This window comes from Lycium ferocissimum, chromosome 12, assembly GCF_029784015.1.
Source record: "Lycium ferocissimum isolate CSIRO_LF1 chromosome 12, AGI_CSIRO_Lferr_CH_V1, whole genome shotgun sequence".
Lineage (NCBI taxonomy): Eukaryota > Viridiplantae > Streptophyta > Magnoliopsida > Solanales > Solanaceae > Lycium > Lycium ferocissimum.
The window spans coordinates 19,456,448-19,480,231 of record NC_081353.1 but is presented as its reverse complement, the minus strand read 5'-3'; the positions used below and the strand labels follow the sequence as shown (position 1 = coordinate 19,480,231).

The 23,784-nt window shown below is 37.7% G+C and overlaps 1 protein-coding gene across 2 annotated transcripts; it reads right to left on the bottom strand.

Annotated features, from left to right (window-relative positions):
* Positions 1 to 527: 527 nt before the first annotated feature.
* LOC132040992 (dolichyl-diphosphooligosaccharide--protein glycosyltransferase subunit 2) lies at positions 528 to 22,397 on the bottom strand. Of its 2 annotated transcripts, XM_059431705.1 has the most exons (20): positions 22,237 to 22,397; positions 21,992 to 22,129; positions 10,374 to 10,566; positions 10,122 to 10,211; positions 9,815 to 9,877; positions 9,639 to 9,708; positions 9,478 to 9,542; positions 5,902 to 5,956; positions 4,337 to 4,464; positions 4,135 to 4,250; positions 3,917 to 3,986; positions 3,446 to 3,547; positions 3,225 to 3,314; positions 2,945 to 3,093; positions 2,492 to 2,603; positions 2,330 to 2,413; positions 1,952 to 2,032; positions 1,555 to 1,779; positions 1,236 to 1,358; positions 528 to 812 (listed from the first exon to the last, which is right to left on the bottom strand). In XM_059431705.1, exons 2-20 carry the CDS (start codon positions 22,123 to 22,125, stop codon positions 696 to 698), a joined length of 2,067 nt encoding a protein of 688 aa, XP_059287688.1. In that variant the 5' UTR covers positions 22,126 to 22,129; positions 22,237 to 22,397; the 3' UTR covers positions 528 to 695. The 2 variants fall into 2 exon arrangements, with proteins under 2 accessions (XP_059287688.1, XP_059287689.1); XM_059431706.1 differs by lacking the exons at positions 1,236 to 1,358; positions 1,555 to 1,779.
* Positions 22,398 to 23,784: the final 1,387 nt, after the last annotated feature.

Sequence of the window (23,784 nt, the reverse complement as noted above, 5' to 3'; positions counted from 1 at the left end):
TATTTCTAAAATGACAACTATTTAGATCATCTATGTTTAGTAAAAACGACAAGTGGACAGTAGGGATTACCTTCAATCAGAAAAGTTAACCTTAATCTCAAACTTAATCCTGAATATCCTACTTTATCCAATCAAACTTGGTGTTGTTTTATCCACCTCTCAAGTAGAATAAATTTATCCAAGAATTGTAATCCTAAGACTGTAATCCCAAAATAACTTAGTCCGCAAGTCAAACTAACCCTAAGTTTAATTAATATACATTTGACCATGTAAAAGACATTTGGCGGAATACATCATAACCCCTTAAGACTTGCCGACAAATGTTATTTAGATACTCGAAATACAGCCAGTCCCGATTGAGTATCTGAACACATGATAAAGTGTTCCTACTAAACACTTTCGGCTCAAATTTTGAAAAATTATTTGTGTGTATGTTAAAGCGTCATTACATAGATAAGTAAAGTACGTGTATATTAATGATGTCAAGATAAAATACCCTTAGACAAACCACTGCAAGATCACCAGAGTAAAGTAGCAATATCCAATCTTTTTCTTTCATTTGAAGACAAAATCTGATGCAGTTACATACTAAACATGTATGCTTCTCCTACAACAAAATTGGACGTATCCAACTCTCTTTTCTCTTAAGGTTTACTCACATCCATAGGGTAATAACCAAAAGCAATCTGTCTATATTAGGCTGATTTCAACTTGGCAGATGATGATGCGAGATATGCAAGGGTTCTATGCCCGACGAACATCAAGAAGATCCCTAAAAATCCAAGCGCTTTGAGTGTCGTGAAGAGATTCAGCTGCACGCAAAGAAGCAAATATGTATGTAAAATTAGCAAATATAAACACGAAAAAACGGACAAATCAGACAAGTTTAAGTTAGGCTTCACTTCGAGCATTGGCGGACACAATAGAGGGTACGTTTCAGCTGACAGGCATCAGCGCTCATTATGGTCAATCGGAAACCAGTCCACAGGTATGTGGTTGGAAAGAACACATTCCAAAACCTTGGTGATGTACTATAACTAGCTATTAGGATTTTCTATAACTAGCTATTAGGATTTTATCTTCCAAGATCCCAATACTGAAAGTTGAACTAATTTCCTTCTCCATCTCCTCATGCTGTTTCCTAAACTAGAAAGGAAGTACTAGAAATGCTGCAAAACAGAAGTCGATGAATTTCATATAAAGGGCGTCCAGAGATTAAAGAAAGTTGGACAGACCTTCAACCAGAATAAAAGATAGAGTGTTAAGACAGCTGCTATGCCAAGGTGGAAAAGAATGGCGAATGTAGCAGGTGCTGATGCTTTTGGGAAGTTCTTCAGGTTCACTTGCAGCCTCAAAAGCTGTGGAGAAATGAAAACACAATAATAATCACAACAAAAGCATTATATGGACGACAGGAATATAAAGCTCCGCATCGAACCCAAGGCAAAGCAAATAATTGGAGAAGAACCAATATATAGCTGTTATCTCTTTCGATAAGGGAGGGTACTCAACCGTTCACAATCAACTAAGCAAAAGAAGAATTCAAGAGCATACCCCCACCAAAAATCCAACGAATGGCAAGAGAACAAGGGCCAGAAAGATGAAAGAAAGCTCCTTCGGAGGTCTTTTCTCCGGAGCTCTGAATATGTGAGATATTTCTGCCTTTGGCCCAAATCTTGCGGAAAGGTCAAGAGGTTGTGGAGGAGGGCGAGCTGCCTTTTCTGGAGCCTCTGGCAGATCTAATTCAATTGAACCCAAATGTCGGAAGAACGAGTTCTCCTGGAGGAATAAATGATCTGCTTAAGATATAACTCAAAATGCTTCCAGATCAATATTCAACGAAGTCCGGGTGTCTTAATAAAAATTTCTTTACTGCTGGTCTGCTAAAAAATTGACCAAAATGTGACACAATACGTAGAGCATTTATGGAGCTAAAAAAATCAATACTTACCATGACAGCATCCCCAACTGTAAGTTGAATGTCATATCTACCTGATAGATAGAAAAACTTCTCAACTAGTCCAAGAAAATCCTACAAAACAGAAAGGCATTTACAATACAGCAGGGTTAGCTCTTCCAAACTTTGTTGGTATTCGAGCAATTTTAGTGATGCTTTTTATTGGAATTGGAAACTTGAGGCTAGGAAATCATTGATGTTTCCCTACATAAATCACCAACCCCATCAACTGTTGCGTCAATATGGTAATACTTGGAGTAACTCTAAGAAGCAGAAACAAACAAGCAGGTGCTGAATTCACAAACATGTCCACAGTCCACTCAATGTTAACAGGAAGTAGAGATGTAGAGAAAAAGGATAAAGAAAACTTACTAGTATAATTTCAAAAAAAATTCCAGAGTTTCCCACCACGAAGATGTGTTCCACTTTGCTCTCATGTATCAACTTGAGGAAAGCCTGCACAGGAAAACAGTAAATCCACCGACTGGCAATCACAGAATACAATTCGCTAAAAGAACAAGGTGAGCGTCCAACCTGGTGTGGCTTAAAAGAATGCCCAAGTGGAGAAGTTAATTGGAATGACAATCGTAGCTTTTGAAGATGGTTTGCTGAGAGAGAGATAGTGTTATCCCCGGCCAAATCAATCCTGCAAGAAAAACACACATGGAGAAGGATAACTATGGATGTGGTGACACAATGCTTCCATTGTATCAATATGCATAGAATTGTCCAGATGACAGTATAAAAGCTGTATGAAAAATAAGTTCACTAGACAGTACTCAAATGATAATAATAACAATAATAATTAGAAGTGAAAAAATGGCACCTTCCGTAAAGAGAACAAGTCAATGATAATCATCAATATAAAGTATTCGTAAATGAAGAGAAAAGACCAAATAAATAGTCGATGATTAAAACAGAAAAGAGGCCTTTAAAGTATATATGTGCCACGGCTATAGAGTAGAAGAAGAACAGAGAAGCTCATACCTCTTTTGAGTTTCCACATTACCAAGATCACTGTCAAGAACAGCAACATCTGCATGGTCAACTTTGACAAATCCTGTCACAGATATGGGTACTTTTGTCCGTCCTCCAGTGGCATAGATCTTTTTATCCTCTGGGTTGTGAAGGACAATCTAGAAGATCATGCAGAAAAAAAAAAGGATAGGAGATCAAATAAGGATCAACTTGCAGGCGTGAGAGATTCCGAGGGAGGGAGAATAGGAAAATAACATTTTCATAACGAAAAAAGAGTGACAAGCCATACCTCGAAAGAAAAAATGTAACTGCCGGCGTCAATGTTTTCTGGTAATGCATCTAAGAAATGCACAGCATTTTCAGGGTCAAATTTGAGATCCTGCAATGCACAAATTTGTACAAATTAAAGTTCAATAAAAGCAAAGATATCTATACTATTTTAATCAAAATAGTGTACTGCTACTAGATCTCCATCAGCTGGATTAGATCACGAACAAAAAACATATGCACCTGATCAATGATTGAAGCATCCTTTGAACCAGAGCTGAAAATCTGCTTGAGTTTGACTGATAGAGAAGGTGCAGCAGAGCCCAAAACAGTGTTTACTTTCACCTAATTTTAAGAATGATAAATGTCAACAATTGCAATCTACTGTGAGCACTTACAGAAACAAAGACAACCAAATCCCTATGCGCAAGCAATAATGCTGATCGCACTTGCACTTGTGAAATAAGGCCCACTTAACCTTCTTGTGAGAAAACCCCTTTCAAGCCTCATTTTATTTTACTCCAAACCAGACTTTCAAGCCAATATTCTTGTTTTATATTATAGTTATCACTAAAGAAACAAAAATAAATAAGAAATCGACGTGAATGACACTTAAATACAAAATGAGTAGTTAGGATATACACATGTGAAGGAAAACTAAGCAATACCATGTAATAATCAAAACATAAGGAAAAAGAGATCAACATGCCGCACCTTAAGCTGGTCTTTCCTAGTCAACGAAAGCACAGCAGCTGGGAGCGATAAAATCAACGGAATGGAGACCCTGTATTGAAAGTAAATTCTCGACATATATAAGGAAGGAATGCCGATAACTGCAAAGGTGCTTCATCTGAAATTGACTATAGACAAACAAATTCTCCGAAATATTGGATTTGGAAAAGGGAAAATGGAGTAAATCATAGTCACCCCACCTATTGTTTTCTACGGAAGCCAATGCATCAAGTTGATAAAACAAGTCTTCTGCACTTCCAGGAATTCCAACACTGAGGAAAAACCTTGCTAAACCTAAAATTTTGTCACCTGGAAGCTGATATAATAGAGGAAAATTATTATCAATCTTGGATATGATAGTTGGAAAAAAACACTAAAACGTCAACTATTTCACTACCGTACATTTAGATCTTCATCAGATACTGTGGCAAATGCTGTGATACCACGCACCACCGCTGATGAAGCCGATAGGGGACTCTGATGTCCATGAGCATCAACAGGCTTTTGATCAAAGTAATAGGCGCCATCATCTGCAGCATACCAATTTGTTTTAGAATGACGTTGAGTTTCCTAGCATGACTAGACAAACTGCAGCATCAGCGGTAATTGGCTAGAACTGTATCCAATTGACTGATCAACTACTTCAATGTTCTCTTTTATGGAAACTGCCAAAGGCATAAGTAACATCTAGTGAATGTGTCGCATCAAAACAAACCCTGGAGTTGAAAGGTTTCAAGTTGAACCGGACTAGAACTGAATACATGGAGTGTAAGTTTACTTGATGTCAGTCTTGAAGCGGACGTGGACATGAGACTTGACTAATAAACACTTTACCTGAACTTTCAATATCAAGAGAGAAAAATAGCAATCAACTCTATCCTGTATCTCTAACAAAAAGTAATACTACACAAAAGCAAGAATATAAATTTCTTCTTTTGTTTGGTTGACAAGGGAACCTGCAGCCGCTACCCTTCGGGTGAGCACAAGGTAAGCCCCGCTCCAGTTTAGTGCCCGCAAACCACACAGGAAAGGTAAACCGCATTAGACAAGCCTCGTGCAACGAGCTCAACCGAGAAAGCATGCAGGGGATTCGAACCTGAGACCCCCCCATTTGGGAGATCACCTGCTCAACCAACTCGGCCACCCTTGGGGGTAAGAAAATAAATTTCTTTCTTGATACGGATAAGAGAGAGATGCATCAACATCACCTCCTCAGATAACTAATCAAAGAATTCATAATAATTTTATAGACTATATGCCTTCTTTCTTTTCTTGGCCGGCACCTAACATTAGAAGGGCAAGTAACATACGTTACCAAACAAGGAAACATAAGGACATGTTTCACTTTGCTATAACTTGTAACATCCACTAATAAACAATTCTCACTTGAACTTTCAGTATCAAGAAAAACAGCATGCAGATCATGCTTAATCCTTCATTTCTCTTTTTGATAGGTCAATTCTTGTTTCATTGACACTAAGATCAATAACCACACAGAAGCAAGAACTGTAAATTTCGTCTTGAGTAATGGTATCGAAAAGCGAAATAACACACCCTTTTACCTTCATCAGCATGACCTACTTCGATGATAAATCAGAAACATTGACAACATTTTTACAGAATATGTTTTCCTTTTCTTGGCTGGAAACTAGTGCAAGAAAAAGTAGAATATTATATTTCTTTTCCAGTATCTAAAAGTTGTGCTTTCACAAGAAGGTTTTATCTGGTGCATCCAAATGAATAGCGCAGACCTAAAACAATTAAACCAGCTAATGCCATTTACCCTATATCACAAGCACATCCGTGTATATCTCTGTAAGTTCAGATCTTAGAACAGGGAAATCTAAAGCAAATCTTGCTAGAAGCTACTGAAAGCCTCACCAAAAAGTAAAAATATATATATATATATATATCGGAATGAACAAGAGAATAAGGAGAACATATGAAAGAACAAAAGAGGTAGATACCATATTTCTCAGCACCATCTAGAAGCTTCGATATGTCATTTTTCACCAGGCTAATCTGCCAATACAAAGAAATGGAGGTAAAGGCTAGTTATCGCACAAAATGATATGCACGCATGTTGAAAAAAAAAAAAATCCTAAACAGAACACTGATGGCATATGATGTCCTTCCAAGTTAAGAAACACAACTTTAAGCAAACATATTGGTCCCACCAAACTCAATGCTGCCTAGACACATTTAAGACATGAATTTTTGCATCAAATGACTGGCAATCTTTTGTCTCCGCCTTATCTCCTTTATATGCAGACCTGCTCAAACATGTAAGGGGATATTCCTACGCTCATCCTTTTTGCAACAACAGCGGGAAAAATATACAAGGCTTCAAATATTAGTATCACATGAGAGGTGTCATAGTATTTTGTTGATCCCTTTAGAAAATCACCCAACAGCTCAGTCAATCACCCCATATTCTCAAACCTTGTAAAATGAACTTAAATGCACGTTTAAAACGTACATTAAGTGGCACAAAAGTGGAAGGCAAGATGAAATATATGCATTAACAGATTCAGGGTGTGTTCGGTATGAAAGAAAATGTTTGCCATGGAAAATGTTTTCCAAGAAAATAAGTGGATTTCTTACTTATTTACTTGTGTTCGATACATAAGCAAAAAGTATTACCCTAAAAGCATTTGTATATAATCTAGGCAAATATTATGGGAGGTGGGGGTGGGGTGTGGGGATGGGGGCTACAGGGGTGAGGGTGAAGATGAAGTGTGTTAAGAGGGTGGGGAGAACACAATCAATGTGGAATGCCACTTGTGGAACTTGTTTTCCCTACTTCCACTAGGGAATCATTTTCCTCATTTTTAAGGAACTTGTTTTCCTAGAGAAAATGTTCTCCAAAAATTTTGACCAACCGAGCACACCTCGGTAATCTCTCCAATGATAGCACACAGCAAACTCACATTCAATACCATTAATGAACTGAAATAAAAAGAGCAGTGTACTTGAAACATAATTGAAACATAAGCAACTAATGTTGTAAAAGAAACAGCTAAACCTGAACTACTAGGAGAATCTCAATGGCAACAATTCCACAAGGATCCCATACTTTCATAAAAAAAAATTCTCAATCAAAAGAGGCATGCACGTGCCTCCAGGGCTTCGGTCTAGTTGTAAAGTGTAGCTTGTGTTGTGTGGGTTAGGCGCACGTCAAACGTTATCACATTGCACAAAAATCTGTTGTGGCTTTAAAGAAAAAGCAAAATTGAACTGGCACTCCAGAAAATACGGAGGAACTTTACATATATACATGAATACAATATATATGTGCCTCACACACATAAATAGTTACATATACATACACACATGCATATATAATTTCAACGCAATAAAAAATGACTAATAACAGGGATTATCAAAAGGTTGGATAGCATAAGGAGGAACTTTCTGTGGCAAGGGAACAAAGAAAGTAAAGGATATCATCTGGTGAAGTGGAAAGCTTTGTTAGTAGGGAAGAAATATGGAGGCTTAGGGATCAAGAATCTGAAAGTTCATAGTAAAGCACTCAGAATGAAATGGTTATGGAAGTACAATAATGATAATGAGAATCAACTTTTGTGGGGGCAGGTCATCAGAGCTAAGTATGAAGAGGAGGATAATTGGATGACAAAAGTGGTTACTACACCATATGGAGTAAGTTTATGGAGATCCTAAGTTTATGGAGATCCATCAGAGCATTGGAATTCAAGATGAATACCAAGATGAGAGTGGGTAATGGGGCAAAGACTGATTTCTGGAAGGATGTTTGGCATGAGGCAGGAAAGATGGCATCAGTTTTCCCAGACATACATAATCTTGTATTGCACCAGCAAAGGAGTATAGCAGATCATTGGACCCCTCAAGGATGGAGCTTTAATTTCAGGAGGCATTTAAATGACTGGGAAATTCCAAGGGTAGCTGAATTTTTAGTACAATAGAGCAGTTCAGTGGACTGGAGACAGGGAAAGATGTGTTATGGTGGCAGGACAATAGCAAGGGAATCTTCAAGGTAAATTTAGCTTACAAATGGATGAATCAGGACACTCAACAACCAAACAACTGGCCATGGAAACAAATTTGGAAAACAAAAATTCCACATAAAGTAGCATGCTTTATATGGTTACTAGCTAAGGAGGCAGTATTGACACAAGAAAATTTGATGAGAAGAGGGTTGCCACTATGCTCCAGGTGCTTTTTTTGTGGTGATAATGCAGAGACAGCTAACCATCTATTCCTACATTGCAAGGTAACAGGACAACTATGGAGATTATTCTTAAATCTTAAAGGTATATCTGGTACTATGCCTGGAAAGATTACAGAGGCACTTCACAACTGGGAGGAAGCAGGGTTGCAAGCAAAGAACAGAGTAAGATGGAGAATTGTCCCTGCAAGCATTTGGTGGACAATCTAGAAAGGAGAGAAACTCTAGCTGTTTTGAAAATGTAGAAAAAAGTATGCAGAGAATCAAGCTGAATTGTATTATGTTTCTGGTGTAATCAGGTCTATTCCAATGATACAGTCTCCATCATTGATGTATTAGATTCAATGTAGGAGTAGGATCTCAGAAAGTAGGAATACCTTTGTAAATATGGTTCAGTACAACCTATGTACTGTTTTGATCAGGATGAAATATAGATACAGTTACCAATTTCAAAAAAAAAAAAAAAAATAATTGATAGACAAAAGAACTGAAAAAACTACAATTAGGCGCAAAAATTACTTTTGACAACCTAGAAATCATCAAGGACTAGTTGGCGCACAGTTCGAAACTCGACGGATAGTTAGCCCGAGTTTGAAACTCGATGGGTAGTTAGCCCGCCCCTCCATTTCTCGGCTTAAATACCATGCTTTTGTTTGTAGCATGGAGTGAACTCGTTGCGCGCACCTAACCCACGCACGTGCTCTTATCACTAGAACAAAGCCATCAAGTTCAAAATTTAAATTTCTAATTCAAATTATAAGTAACTAAGTTTCTAATTCCATGTTCATAATCCCTTACAATCAATTTCTCCTCCATCATCTGTTTATCATTACTGTGAGACTCAGATTATCAGATCTGCTTATTATCTAATCAAAAATAAAAAGAGAAGATTCCTATCACATCCATCCAACATGTTTCCTTAACAATTAATATATAAATTTGACATCCAATTTTTTGTTTAGCAAGGCCCTCATTAAGAGGGAGTCCATAGTGCTGAAACGCACATCTTAGCACCTTGACGCCTACACAGAGCTGGCTTAAGCAACACAAAGCACCCAACCTATGCTACACCTAGTTTCAGGCTAAGTTGTGCGGACTCGTCACTTTGGATGCTGCTCCCGTGTCGGATTCTCCAAAAATACACTACTTTTGGAGAATCTGACACGCACCCGTTGACATTTTTGAAGAGTCCAAGCAACATAGGTTTCAGGGCTTATGCGAGCCTTGAGCCTTTAATAACACTGATAAAGAGGATTACTACAATTAAATACTGGGTGACCGAAGTACAATTAATCTTTCCAGGGATTGATCAATAGAAAGGACAAGTGTCACTCACCAGAGAATGATCAATCTCAGAAGATGCTAATGAAATGACACCAGCCAGACTCTCAAGTGCAATTCCTGTAAAAGAATATTTTAAACCCAGGATAAATAATAACAAGATATTAGCAATCAAGCATCCAAGCAAGGCTATTGTCTTCTAGAGAAAATAATAACCTGCAGCAAATGTACTAGACTCGGGATTATTGGAGCTATAGCGCCATCTTCCATCACTTTGGCTAAGAGCCTGTCAAGAGCTCTCAAGTGTCACTTAAGCATTCTTACACCAACTATTACAGCAACAACTATTGAGTAATAACATGTAACTGATGACAGCAAGCGCAGTTCGAAACCTTTATGGCACGGAAAACTGAATCAGCACCTCCAAGATGTACATCAACTTCAGAGGTTTGGCCCTACAGAGCGAAAAATGACATGGTAAAAACAGAGAAAATCAATCTTGGCAAAATTCCCTTATGAAGCACACAAAAACACAAGCATTGCCAACTCTATATTATTACTGAGAAGCTTCAGCTTTTCTTTATAGGAATTTGCTTTTGGTTACATTCTTTCAAGGGGTTGAGAGGAGGGAACGGAGTACCAATTACTGTCTGGTACAATATAAATGAAACTATGAGACATTTCTCCATATTGCATTACCTTGATAAGAACTAAACTACCAACTGAATAGTAGTAGTCGATAAGCGAGCTGGCAGTCTTCACGAAATCCTTAAGTCTTGAAGCTATGCCCTTCACATATACACAGCGGTAGCAAAAAGAACGAAGATAAAAGTAAATATACTGTCCTCATAATAATAATCATAAATTCATTCTCAAAAAAAAAATATTAATAAAAAAAAAAAAAAAAAAAAAAAAAATCATAAATCAGATTAGCAGTAAGCTTAAACATACAGAAAAAGTCTCCTCATTAAGCTCGCACTTCAATACTCCATTTACTCTCAGTGCTTGGAACAAATCCTTCAATGCGGAAGATGGAGACCGAAGAGTATCCACCACCGATTTACACGTCGCCGCCTTGATGTCAGGCTGTTGATCAATTCCAAGTACCTCAAATGTCCTTAAGGCCTCGTATGTTTCTTCAAGGCTGAAGAGAGATAAAATAATCAACCGCTAGATAGATACAATTGAAATTTCAACATACGCCACAAATATCAGCTATAAAAACGCACCAATGTTATCAAAAGCGAAAAGCGCAAAAAAGCTCTAAGGTCCCTTGGGGCTTTAAGCGCAAATAAAGCGTGGGCTTTAATGAAAACAGGCACAATGGTGCGAACATACAAATATATATGTTTAGACCAAGACTAATAACAATAAGCATGAATAACAAATACATGGACAAAGAAATTGTAAAAACATTACGATAAAGTGAAATATCAATTATCTAGTGTCACTTCATCAAGAGAGGCTCATTAGCAAGCTAAGTTACTCGAATACGGTTGCGGATCTAGAGGTCGGATCCTTCATGATCTAAATTCTAAGATTCGGGGATACGGATCCAGATATGGATACGGGTGCGGGGATTCGGCTAAAAATAATTGAAATATCTAAAAATAGAATTATAAAACTTAAATTATGAGATATTATGTGGAAAACATGAGGAGAAAATATTGATCAACAAGAGAATCCCGGAAGGAGATAAAAGGAAAAGGAGTGACAAAGAAATTTCAATATTACAAGGTATTCCATTTTCCTCAAGTCCATCTCAGCTTTTGTTTGGATTATAAAAATCATTGGATCTGTCCGGAATTTCTCCGTTGATTTTGGTCAAAGTACCCAAAAGCGGCTAAACAGATCGGGTACGGATCCCACACCCATACCCATGTCGTGTCGACACGGGTGCGGCACCGAAAGTGAAGAGTCCGAGTAACTTAGTTGGTAAGGAAAAGTATGTCTTAGAGCCTTGATGATGACACCGGAGCGCACATAAAGCGAGGGGAAGCGCTCAACATGTTTTGAGCCTCACTTCAGGGCTTAGGCGGGCCTTAAGCGCACCTTTGCCAACACTGAAACGCACAAAGAGTGCAACTAAAACATTTTGCAATCGGTGACTGTTAACAAAATTTTAACATAGAGAGTACAAAGAACATCAATTGTGTTCATCCCTGGCTCCCACAGATTCTGATAAGAATCGGATGATAAGGTGCCAATTATTGTTTCCTTTTTACCCTTTTATTTCTTGTAGGGGGGCTGCTTGAAGAGTTTTTAGAGATACCTTTTAGCAAAATTTCTACATTGCCAATAACCAAACTGCGAAAAAAATGAACTTTGATCCTAATTCAACCCCAAAAGGTAGCTCCTGAGGAGGTGATTACACAAGATCATGTAAGAAGACAACAACTCATTCTCTCAACTAATGTGGGACACTTTACCGCCTCCGCACAATGAGGATTGGACTTTTTGAGGCAATTTAACATGGGGGGCAAACTAAGAATATGAGTGGGTCTTACTCTGATATCATGTGAAAAAATACAAAGCTAGCTTATGAGGCGAGGATTTTCCACCCCATCCCTCAACTACTGTAGGACACCTAACACCAACTACTCCTCCTCAGTTCAGTTCTTTTATAACCAAAAATTATGTTATTACCAACTTCAAAACTAGGCAGATAGTGGGCTCACCCCTCTAAACTTCTCCACTAGAGTACTAGACTTGGTTCTGTTTGGGATTCAGACTTGTGAGCTATTCCTCCTCAGTTAACTAATATTGTCACTCAATTTTTTTTTATTTTTTTTTTTTGAAACTGGTAACTTTTGAGCAAAACAATACATAGGTTGTACTGAAACCATATTTACAAAAATACTCCAAGACTCTACTATTTTAAGGTTATATTGCATGTAAAACATCAATAATAGTAACAGTATCATCTAAGTAGACCTGATTACACCAAAAACAAAGAAGTAAGATACAATTCAGCTCGACCTTCTGCACACCATTCTCTATGCTATCAAAACACCTAGAGTTTCTCTCCTTCTAGATTGTCCACCATATCTTTGGCAGGGACAATTCTCCATCTGATTCTGTTCTTGGCCTGCAAGCCTACTTCCTTCCAACTCTTTAAAGCCTCCGAGACCTTCCAGGCATGGTCCAAGATATACCTTTAAGATTGAAGAATATTCTCCAGAGCTGTTGTGTAAACTTACAGTGAAGGAATAGATGATTTACTGTTTTTGCTATTTCTCCACATAGGAAGCATCTAGAACACAAAGGTATCCCCCTTTTCATCAGATTATCCTGTGTCAAGACTGCTTCTTTGGCTAAGAGCCACACAAAACATGAAACTTTGTGTGGAATTTTAGTTCTCCAAATGTGCTTCCAAGGCCAATTAGTTATCTGTTGATTCGATTGATTCATCATCCTATATGCTGCACTAACTTTAAAAACTTCTTTGTTGTTCCCCAACCACCAAAAAACATCCTCCCCTACCTGAAGTCCATTGGATTGTTCCAGTGTATTGAAAAAATCAGCCACTCTTTGTATTTCCCAATCATTGATGTGTCTTCTGAAGGTGAAATTCCAGCCTTGAGGTGTCTCAACAGTCCTTTGCTGATCTAGGACCATGCTGTAAATATCTTGAAATAGACTCTCCAAAGTAACAGCGCCATGCCATTTATCTTTCCAGAATCTCGTTTTGTTTCTATCAACTACTTTGATCTCCAAAGTAACAGCGCCATGCCATTTATCTTTCCAGAATCTCGTTTTGTTTCTATCAACTACTTTGATCTTGGAATTGTTCTTGACTTCATTCCATAAGGCTCTTATGGATCTCCAAAGACTGACCCCATATGTTGTGGTAACCTCCTTTGTCATTCAAGTATCCTCCTCCTCATATTTTGCATTAATACCTTTCCTCCAAAATAGTTGATTTTCATTAGCATACTTCCATAACCACTTCATTTTTTTTTTTAAACTGGTAACTGTATTGTATTCCATATGAACAAAACAGTACATAGGTTGTATTGAAACCATATCTACAAAAGTACTCCAAGACTCTACTATTCTAAGAGCCCGTTTGGATTGGCTTATAAGTTGGCTTATAAGTTGTTTTCAGCTTTTTTGAGTGTTTGGTGTGACTTAAAGTCATTTTGTGCTTAAAATAAGCTCAAAAAAATAATTGGACTCATTTAACTTAGTTTATCTAAAGCGACTTATAAGTGAAAACGACTTATAAGCCAAAAAAATAAGTTGGACTACCCCAACTTATTTTTTTCAGCTTATAAGCTATAACAGCTTTAAGCTATAAGCCAATCCAAACGGGCTCTAATCCTATATTGAATCTAATACATCAATAATGGAAATAGTATCATCTGAGTAAGCCTGATTGCACCAAAAACAAAGCAATGAAATACAATTCAACTTGACCTTCTGCACTCCATTCCCTATACTCTCAAAACATCTGGAGTTTCTCTCCTTCCATATTGCCCACCATATGCTGGCAGGGACAATTCTCCATCTATTTCTGTCCTTTGCCTGCAATCCTGCCTCTTCCCAACTCTTTAGAGCCTCTGAAACCTTGCTAGGCATGGTCCAGGCTATACCTTTGAGATTTAAAAATATTCTCCAAAGTTGTTATGTAAACTTACAGTGTAGAAACAGATGGTTAACTGTCTCTGCTGTTTCTCCACAGAGGAAACATCTAGAGCATAAAATTATCCCCCTTTTCATCAAATTATCCTGTGTAAGAACTGCTTCTTTAGGTAAAAGCCACATAAAGCAGCTAACTTTATGTGGGATTTTGGATCTCCAAATGTGCTTCCAGGGCCAGTTGGTAATTTGTTGAATTGATTGTTTCATCATCCTGTAGGCTGAACTAACTTTGAACACTCCTTTTTTATTCCCCAGCCACCAAAAAACATCCTCTCCTACCTGAAGTCCCTTAAATTGTTCCTGTATGTTAAGAAAATCAGCAACTCTTTGTATCTCCCAATCATTGATTTGCCTTCTGAAAGTGAAATTCCATCCTTGAGGTGTCTACAAATCAGCCACAGTCCTTTGATGATCTAAGACAATATTGTATATATCTGGAAATAGTGTTTCCAGATGACCAACCTCAAGCCAATTATCCTTCCAGAATCTGGTTTTGACCCCATTCACTACTTTGATCTTGGAGTTGCACTTAACTTCATTCCATAAGGCTCTTATGGATCTATGCTTTGCTTTGCATCTTCATATTCTTTATTCCCAGTCCCCCAATCTTCTTGCCAGTAATCACCACTTTCCACTTCACCAAATGGAATCATTTCCTTTCTTTGTTCCCTTGCCACAAAAATTTCCTCCTGATGTTGTCCAACCTATTGATAATCCCTCTTGAAATCGGGAACAGAGACATCATGTATGTTGGAACAGCATCAAGAACTGAGTTGATGAGAGTCACTCTACCACCCAAGGACAAATATTGACTCTTCCATCTGGCTAGCTTCTTCTCACATTTCTCAATGACATTGTTACAAATATCTATTGAATTTGATTTAGCTCCCAGAGGCATTCCCAAGTAGATAGTTGGCAAGGTACCAACTTTGCCACCTAGAATTGCAGCCAACAGATCCATGTTTATAACTTCATAATAGGATACAAAAAGCTTTTCCTTCCGGTTGATATGCAGCCCAGAAATCCCTTCAAATAATACCAGAATCATCCTTAGAAATTTTAATTGTTCTTCTTCAGCATCGCAAAAGATGAGAGTATCATCTGCATATTGGAGATGTGTCACCTCCAAACTTTCATTGCCAGCTCTAGCCACATCAAAACCATTGATCCATCCATTCACCTTGGTTGTCTTGATCATGTTGTTTAAACCTTCCATTGCAATCAGAAACAAGAAAGGTGATAATGGATCACTTTGCCTCAGACCTCTTTGTGCTTTGAAAAAACCTACTGGAGAGCCATTAATCAAAACTGAAAAACCGACAGTGGATATGCAAATCTGATCCACTGAATTCAATTCTGCCCAAAACCCATCAACTCCAAGACCTTTAGTAAGTACTTCCAGTTTACATGATCATATGCTTTTTCTATGTCTAACTTGCAAAGGATTCCTGGTTTCTTTTGTTTGAGCCTGGAGTCCACAGCTTCATTAGCAACCAGGACAGCATCCATAATTTGTCTACCTTTAATGAAAGTCATCTGCTGAGAGTCCACAAGTTTTTCAATCACACCTTTCAATCTCTCAGTCAACACTTTGGAGAAGATTTTGTAAATGCTACCTACCAAGCTGATAGGCCTGAAATCCCTTAGTTCCTTGGCACCTTTCATCTTGGGAATGAGGGCTATGAATGTTGCATTAAAGCTCTTCTCAAACACTACTTGTTCATGAAAGTTATGGAAAGTATCCATGATGTCCTCCTTCAAAACTTCCCAACATTTGATGAAGAAACCCATGGTAAGTCCATCTGGCCCAGGAGCTTTATCAACTGCACACAATTTTAGGCACCTTAACACTTCACTTTCTTCAAATCTGGCCTGTAGAACCTCACTTTCCTCCTATGTTATTGTAGGACAGTTTGTGAAATTACAAGTAGGACTCCAATGTGTTTTCTTTGTATATAGCTTTTGATAGAAGTCTATGATCTCTTCTTCCATTTTAGCTGGCTCCTCAATTGTTTCTCTCTGACTCACAAGCTGGTCAATATTGTTATATCTTTTGTGTGCATTTGCCATTTTATGAAAGAACTTAGTGTTCTTGTCCCCTTCTTTTAACCAAAGAGACCTTGATTTTTGTCTTCATGATATTTCTTCATTCTTGATCAACTCCTCATATTCCATAACCAATGTTGCCTTCTTGACCGATTCCTCTTCTGTCAGCACTCTTTCTTCTAGTACTGCATCCAGTTCAGCCATCTGCCCTAGCAAACTTCTTCTTTGGGAACCCAAATTTTCGCTCTCACTTCTACTCCAAATCTTCAGCTTAGATTTTAGAGCTTTTAGTTTACATGCTAGTATGTAGTCTGGTTTGCCTATAAAATTGAAAGAGTTTCACCACTCCCTGATTTTGTCCACAAAACCATCTGAGCCTAACCACCAGTTTTCAAATTTAAAGTAACTCTTCTTCTTATTCCAAGAACCCGCTTGTAAGGCAATTGGAATGTGATCTGATATCAATCTTTGAAGAGGGAATTGCTTCAAGTTGCTAAAGCTGTCATCAAAATTAAGATCCTATCATTACTAGAAGCTATCTCTTGATTATCTCCGTTAAAACAAGTGTAAGTTGCATCCTCTAGTTGTAGGTCTATTAGATTCATGTCTTCAATAAAATCAGAACTCCTTCATTCCCCTTGTTCTACTGTTGCAGTTTCTCTTCTCTGATATAAATCTAGTGACATTAAAATCACCAGAGACACCCATGGCCCTTCCATTAAACCCCTTACTGATCCTAGCTCTTTCCACACCAGCCTCCTTTCAGTATAGAAATTAGGAGCATATACTCCTATGATATGGCATGAAAAATTATGTAGTTGTGCTTCAAACTTGCAAGTCAAAGTGTAAGCTCCTATTTCAAGAATTTCCCCCATCCATACTCTTCTATCCCACATCATCAAAATTCCATTCCACTGGCCTCCAAACAAGCAAATCTAATCCATCTTCCTCCCCAAATTTGTTTTACCAATTTTGTAAAGTCACCCTCAATTTTTGTTTCCTGAAAGCAAATGATATCTGCTTTCCAATCAAATACTAAGCTGCTCACTAGTGTTGTTCAGTCCCCTTACATTCCATGTTACCAATTTGAATTGCATCAGGTAACTGGAATGATACTCCTCCCTTTGTTCCTATTCCCATTGCTCTTGAATTTCACATCAAAAGTGACAAGACCTTTCAACTCTTGTGCACCTTTGAATCTTGTCTTTTTGCAATCAGAATCTTGAGCCAGTCTTCTTGCTTGCCTGGCACTGTCAATTTGTAATAATGAGCCCGTTTGGATTGGCTTATAAGTTGGCTTATAAGCTGTTTTCAGCTTTTTTGAGTGTTTGGCTGGCCAGCTTAAAGTCATTTTGTGCTTAAAATAAGCTCAAAAAAATAATTGGACCCATTTAACTTAGTTTATCTAAAGCAGGTTATAAGCTGAAAACAGCTTATAAGCCAAAAAAAATAAGTTGGACTACCCCAACTTATTTTTTTCAGCTTATAAGCTGCAAACAGCTTTAAGCTATAAGCCAATCCAAACGGGCTCAATAACTCCATATCCTCTTCTTCATGGCCCTAGAAATCTACCCCAACAATTTTGCTGAATTTACCCATATTTTGCTGAACCCATACTGAAGCTGCTTTTACTTTAACCTGAATTGCTTGGTGTTGCTGTATTTGGATGGGTTCTGCTTCCTCAACTTCCCAATTTTTCAATAGCAGTGAATGGGTTATGGTCTGCTATTTCTGACGAGTCCTCTACCATTGACCTTCTACCATTTCACCCAGCCACCATCTGTCAATCTACATCATCCCTCAATCTCGAAGTTTCCCTTATTGTCTCCCCCCACGAATTCATCACTATCTCGGCGTATGTGCTCACTTCCTTCTCTTCTTGTGCTCTTGCATGTGCGTAATTTTTCCCGATGTTCTCCTCTATGGTATCAATGAAACAATCGCTTATGTTTGAAGGAGTAGGAAAATAAATTGCACCTTGTAAGTCATTAAATATGACTTCTCTAGCAAAGTCAGGCCCATCTTTTATTTTTAGTGGTTGCACTGATATGGGCTTGTGAAACAGGCCCAAAGCCTTCAGTTCATTTAAAATAATCACATGCCTGTCACATGGGTCAACTGGACAGTGGTCAGCAGCTATCACTGACTTACCCACGTGGTGTGCATCAGAGAGATCCCCAGTTTGAAGGGATTCTTGTACTTCTTTGCAGGAAATACCCCCTTTGTACCCAGCATCAGTGTTATTAAAAGCAAAAAGCACAAAAAAGCTCTAAGGTCAGCTGGGGCTTTAAGCGCAAAGCGGAAATAAAGTGTGGGCTTTAATGAAAAAAGGCGCAATGGTGAAAAAACACAAATATATATATGTTTAGTCCAAGACTAATAATAATAAGCATGAACAACAAATATATGGACAAAGAAATTGTAAAAACACTGCGATAAAGTGAAATATCAATTATCTAGTGTCACCTCTTCAAGAGAGGCTCATTGTCAAGGAAAACTATGTCTTAGAGCCTTGTTGATGACACTGAAGCGCAAATAAAGCGAGGCGAAGCGCTCAACATGTTTTGAGCCTCGCTTCAGGGCTTAAGCGCGCTTTAAGCGCGCCTTTGACAACACTGCCCAGCATGTATTTGTTTTGCCTGTATTCTTCTCAACCCCTTCACCGGCACCTCCTCCTTCATTTTCCGGCGAGATTTCAAATCTCGTTTTACTTTCCGCCCATATTGGAAAGTAATAAGTTATTCCATTACAACTGATCGACACATCCCTTGGTATTGATCTGCCGTCATTTGCCACCAACATCCTCGCTGATTTCATATGATTTTTGAGTTCCATTTCCTCTTCTGTGGACACCCAGCCCCCACAAAGTTCGCCTATTTCTTGAAAAACTTTCCGTGACCACAAGTTTAAAGGGATTCCCACAGCTCTGATCCAGGTTTCCTTTACTGCAATGGAGTTTGAAACGCTCACTGTTCTTGGGTTCCACCATTCGAGATGAAAACTGAGATTCTTCCACCTCCACTGACCTTGAAGGATTTGATCAGCCATGTATCTATTTGGGAATTCAAATAGAAACATGTCATTGTAGAGCTCATAGATATTTACCCCAACAACCTTTTTCCAGTTGGCAGAGGAGCATCTCCTTATATCAGCTAGAGTGAGTTTTTCCTTAGACTCTTCTCCACATCGTCCAACCAAGCATCTCTTCAAAAGTCCATCCTCCTGTGTGCGCCAGATGTATCTGATATTTCAATGCTCCCTTTCTTGCTATTTATTGTTGTTGTGCGAAGATTCTTCGATTGCCATTTAATCTCTTGTACAACCTTCGAGAAAGGGTAGTTGGCTTCAGTAACTCTAGGGGGAGCTGCTTGTTCCTGCTTTGAATGGCATCTAATGAACCTTTCAATTTTAAATGCTAAGTCAACCCATCCAGCATTCAAAACGGGCTCTGGAATGATTAGGACTGATCTTCCACTTCCATTTAATGTAAGAATACTCATATATCTTCCATGCTCATTATGCTTCCTGGTGCAAAAGTGTTCTGCTTCTCGTTCAGAAGTTTTCTATCTCCTCAACACCTTCTACTGATCTCTTGAAGCTTCTTTCAGAGTAAAACAAATCCACTCCATGACTTTACTGCTCATGGATGTCCTTCTCATCATCTTTCTACTACTCTCTACCCACTCATACCATACAGAGTTGCCAGAAGACCATCTCGTAATGTCAAAAGATTTAAAACCTGCATTGAAATAAATCCTATTCTCCCCCATTTTAAACAGAGGAGGTCAATGTTAGGGATCTGAAGAGAGAAAGGAAAAGCTACCACAGAAGGCAATAGCTTGAGAGGCTGAAGAGAAAGAAAGGAGAATTCCGGTGGGATCCTCAATTTTTTGTTTAGGCAGCCAAAACATATGCATTTCATCCTCGAACCTTAAATCAAACATAAGCACATCAGATACATAGACCATATAGCTTAGAGCTCATTGACAGATACTACTATTCTGCTCAGACAGTTCCTTTTCATGTGATAGCAAAATGGTGTCTTTTGTTGCTCTTCATAAAAAACTGGTGTCTTTTGTTGCAATAATGATAGTAAAACGGAGTCTAATAAGAAGAAAACGCCCAGGTTGAGTGTAACCTGCATAAAACTGCATGCTTAGACCCAAAATTTGACCAAAATACCAGTAACTCTGCATCTTCTTGATCCCTTTCTAATGCAATTTATTTACTTCATCAAAAAAAAAAAAAATACCATTAACGCCTATCAGCAGTTATCTACCCCATCATAATTGATTATTTATTCGAATCCCATCTTCAAGATACGAATTCTGCTTGCTTTATGCTTTTTTGTTTTAAAATTTTCCTTAATCACTTGGATATATGTCTTTTAGCCACCTGCTATGAATTTCCATAACTTGATCATAAAATGATTTTCTACGGTTAGCCCCCTTATCTTTCCAAAGCCCCCTGAAATTTTTAAAGTTTTCCAGAACTCCCCCGTGAGGTTTTTCACATATCTTCTTGTTCTTCCATTTCCTTTGGGGATTGGACGAGTCATAAAAATTTCCCAATTCTTCCTTTTTTCTCCTTTTCTTTTGGATTGAACATACTGTCTATATGTTACATACACCCAATTTAAGAAGAAACAGAGAGTCAGATGAAGTTCATAATTCAGAACCCTTATTTGATCCCATCATCCTGCACTTAACTTCAATTATCCTAATTATCCAGGAGATCTGGTTTTGAAGTCCATTATTTTTAGTTATATGACCTTTTCAACAGAAGATCAGTAAAAAAATAACAGAAGCGATATGCAAATAAAACATAAGAGATCTTATTAGAGTCATTTTCTTCTATCAAATTTTAAGTGTGCATAGATGATCATGTCCTCGAATTATCCTTGTCCACTACAAATTCAAAGATAACAAGCCTCAACAGCTTCCCTCTGCCAACCACCCGGAAAAAAAAATAGAAAAACGAATGATGAAATTAGAAGCAAAACTAGTATTGCAACCCTCTTGCAATGCCCCAAAACAACTAGTATCGCGACCCTCTTGCGATACCCCAAAACAATATCTTTAGAGCGACAAAATCATAATCAAAAACAAAGAAGAAAGCATGATATTGGGGTGCAACGGTACTCAAACTGGAATAAATACAGGTCAATATGGGAATGAGATGTGGCACAAAAATCTGGAGTTGATTACTTAGATGGTCCCTCAACTAATAGTTATTATCCCAAAAAGTCACTTTCTTTGTTGAAGGAAATTGGAATCAAGAAGAAAGGTGACTTTCTGAGATAATAACTAGTGTTAGTTGACTGACCATCATTCGGAATTTGTACAATTTATAAGCCAATGTTCAAAATTCTGCTATAAATCAAAAGGGTGAACCACAAATCATCTGCTACAGAAACCCTTCAACTATAACTCCATTTCAACGACAACAAACCTAGTGTAATCCTACAAGTGGGGTCTGGGGAGGGTGGTGCGTACACAGCCTTGCCCCTACCTTGTGAAGATAGAGATGCTATTTCCAATAGACCCTCAGCTCAAGTAGAGCATAAAGATAACTCCTTTTCGAACATTATTATCACACACTCAACAAATCAAATAACACTAGTTTGTCAAGCCAATGTTCAAAATTCTGCGAGAAATCAAAAGGGTAAACCACAAATTATCTGCTACAAAACCCTTCAACTACAACTCCCTTTCCAACATTACTATCACATACAGAGAAAAATTCAAGAATACTAGTTTGCAGACTAAGAAAGAAGGGGTTTATTGAGGGTTTAATCAAACCTTGTAAAAGATCATCTGCTACAATAACTTCAAACACACACTGAGAATAAATCAAAGAATAGCGGGGTTAAATGAAACCTTTTAAAAGATGCATGTTTAGGTGTAAACAAGTCCAAAGCAGCAGATCGGTGAGAATCTGAAATGGGTCTAAATATTGCAGCTTCACAGATACACAACAACGTTAGAATCAAAATTCCTAATAATTTCCCCATTTTTCTGCAACCACAAAATATCAGTAAAAATACCATCTTTAATAGGAAATCTTGAGCATAAATTAGAAAAGAATTTGAATCAACTTGCAGAGGAGAAAATTGAAGACTTACGAGTCTACGCCACTGTGGTGAGAGTGAAGCGGGATGGTCTTTGGAAGACTTACGAAAGTCTGAATCCGGGTGAACTATTTTTTAACAGTTGAAAAAGGGGAAAATTGATTTTTTTTAACTCCCTTGGTGTTAAATTTTTCGCGGCGATTCTTTTTTACGCGCCCTTAAGAAAGGTTAATTAAAAGTGGTTTTTATCTATTGTACCTTTTTTATTGGTATTTGAACATTCACAACATCATCTCATAATTAAGATGTTTATAGTTATAAAGAATAATACTCCCTCCGAATCAAAAAAAAGTGTCACTTAGCTATTTATACACTCCTCAAAAAATTACTAACTTCTAGACAAAAATACGTAATTTGACTAAACTACCCCTAATTAAATAGGTGTTGGATTTGATCACATAGTACTTGATAGGAGCAAATCTAGAAAAATAGGGTTAATTGTTTCTTAATTTGATAAGTGGACATTCTTTTTTATCTAAGAAAAAAGACTAAGTGGACACTCTTTTTTATTCTGAGGGAGTAACAACTAAGGGTGTGTTCGGTATGGACGAAAATGTTTTCCTGAAAAATGTGTTCTTGAAAAATAAATGAATTTCTTACTTATTTTCTCATGTTCGTTTGGTTGGTAGAAAATATTTTCAAAAAATACTCACCTAAGCCACCCCCCCCCCAACCCAATCCCATACCACACCTACCCCCAACCAAATCTCACCCCCACCCAACCACCACCCTCGAACGCACTTCATCTTCACTCACCCCATGGCTGGTCCAAGGCTTCCCATGGTAACATCGATGATGTTTTCCACATTACTAAAGAGCTTGGAAGAGCTTGGAATTAGCAGCCTCAGAGAAAATTGACTTGGAGTTGATATTTTTTAAAACCATTTCAGTAATCTTAAATTTTGAAATTTGCAAAAACGAGATGAAAGGCACAAATTATCCCACTGACATGCCAAAATTTGTAACAATAAATTTTAAGTCTAGAAAATAATGAAGACTCGAAAAATATAGTAGAAAGTGTAGTATTTTATTTCAAATAACGAATGTTACAATCTCTATCGTTCCTCTAATTCTTATTTTCGAAAATAAACTCAAGAGCCTTGGATCTTGATCTTGAATGTATATTGCTACCACGAGCGATGATCTTGAATTCAACTAGCACGAACATATGATTTAAACTCGTAGTTCTTGAATCTTGATTTATTCTTTGCTCTTGACCTTGAACTTGTATATCTGATGTTGAAATTAAACTTGTTTTCTTGTATGCTTGTAACTTGTAGAGAAATCTTGAATTTAAACTTGATTTTCTGTATGCTTCTAATTTGTAGAGAATTCTACAACCTTTGGTCCATGAGCTCTCTCGCCTTTTGTTATGAATTTTAGTGTCTTTTCTAGCTTATGAGGGCCCTTAATTGTAGTCGTAGGAGAGAAGAGTTATGATGATAGTAAACTCTCTTCCTTTGATTTGATTGGTTTTCTTGAATCACCAACCAATCAAATTAAACCAGTAATAATGTCACATTTAATTGATCGAAACTAGTC

Coding starts and splice junctions, on each gene's coding strand:
- LOC132040992 (XM_059431705.1), bottom strand. CDS start 22,125: ATGGGGAAATTATTAGGAATTTTGATTCTAACGTTGTTGTGTATCTGT. Junction 9,543..9,638: donor GTCTAGTACATTTGCTGCAG/GTTATTATTTTC, acceptor ATTCTTTTACAG/GAATTGCACTTGAGAGTCTG. Junction 1,780..1,951: donor CAGTTGGGGATGCTGTCATG/GTAAGTATTGAT, acceptor TTATTCCTCCAG/GAGAACTCGTTCTTCCGACA.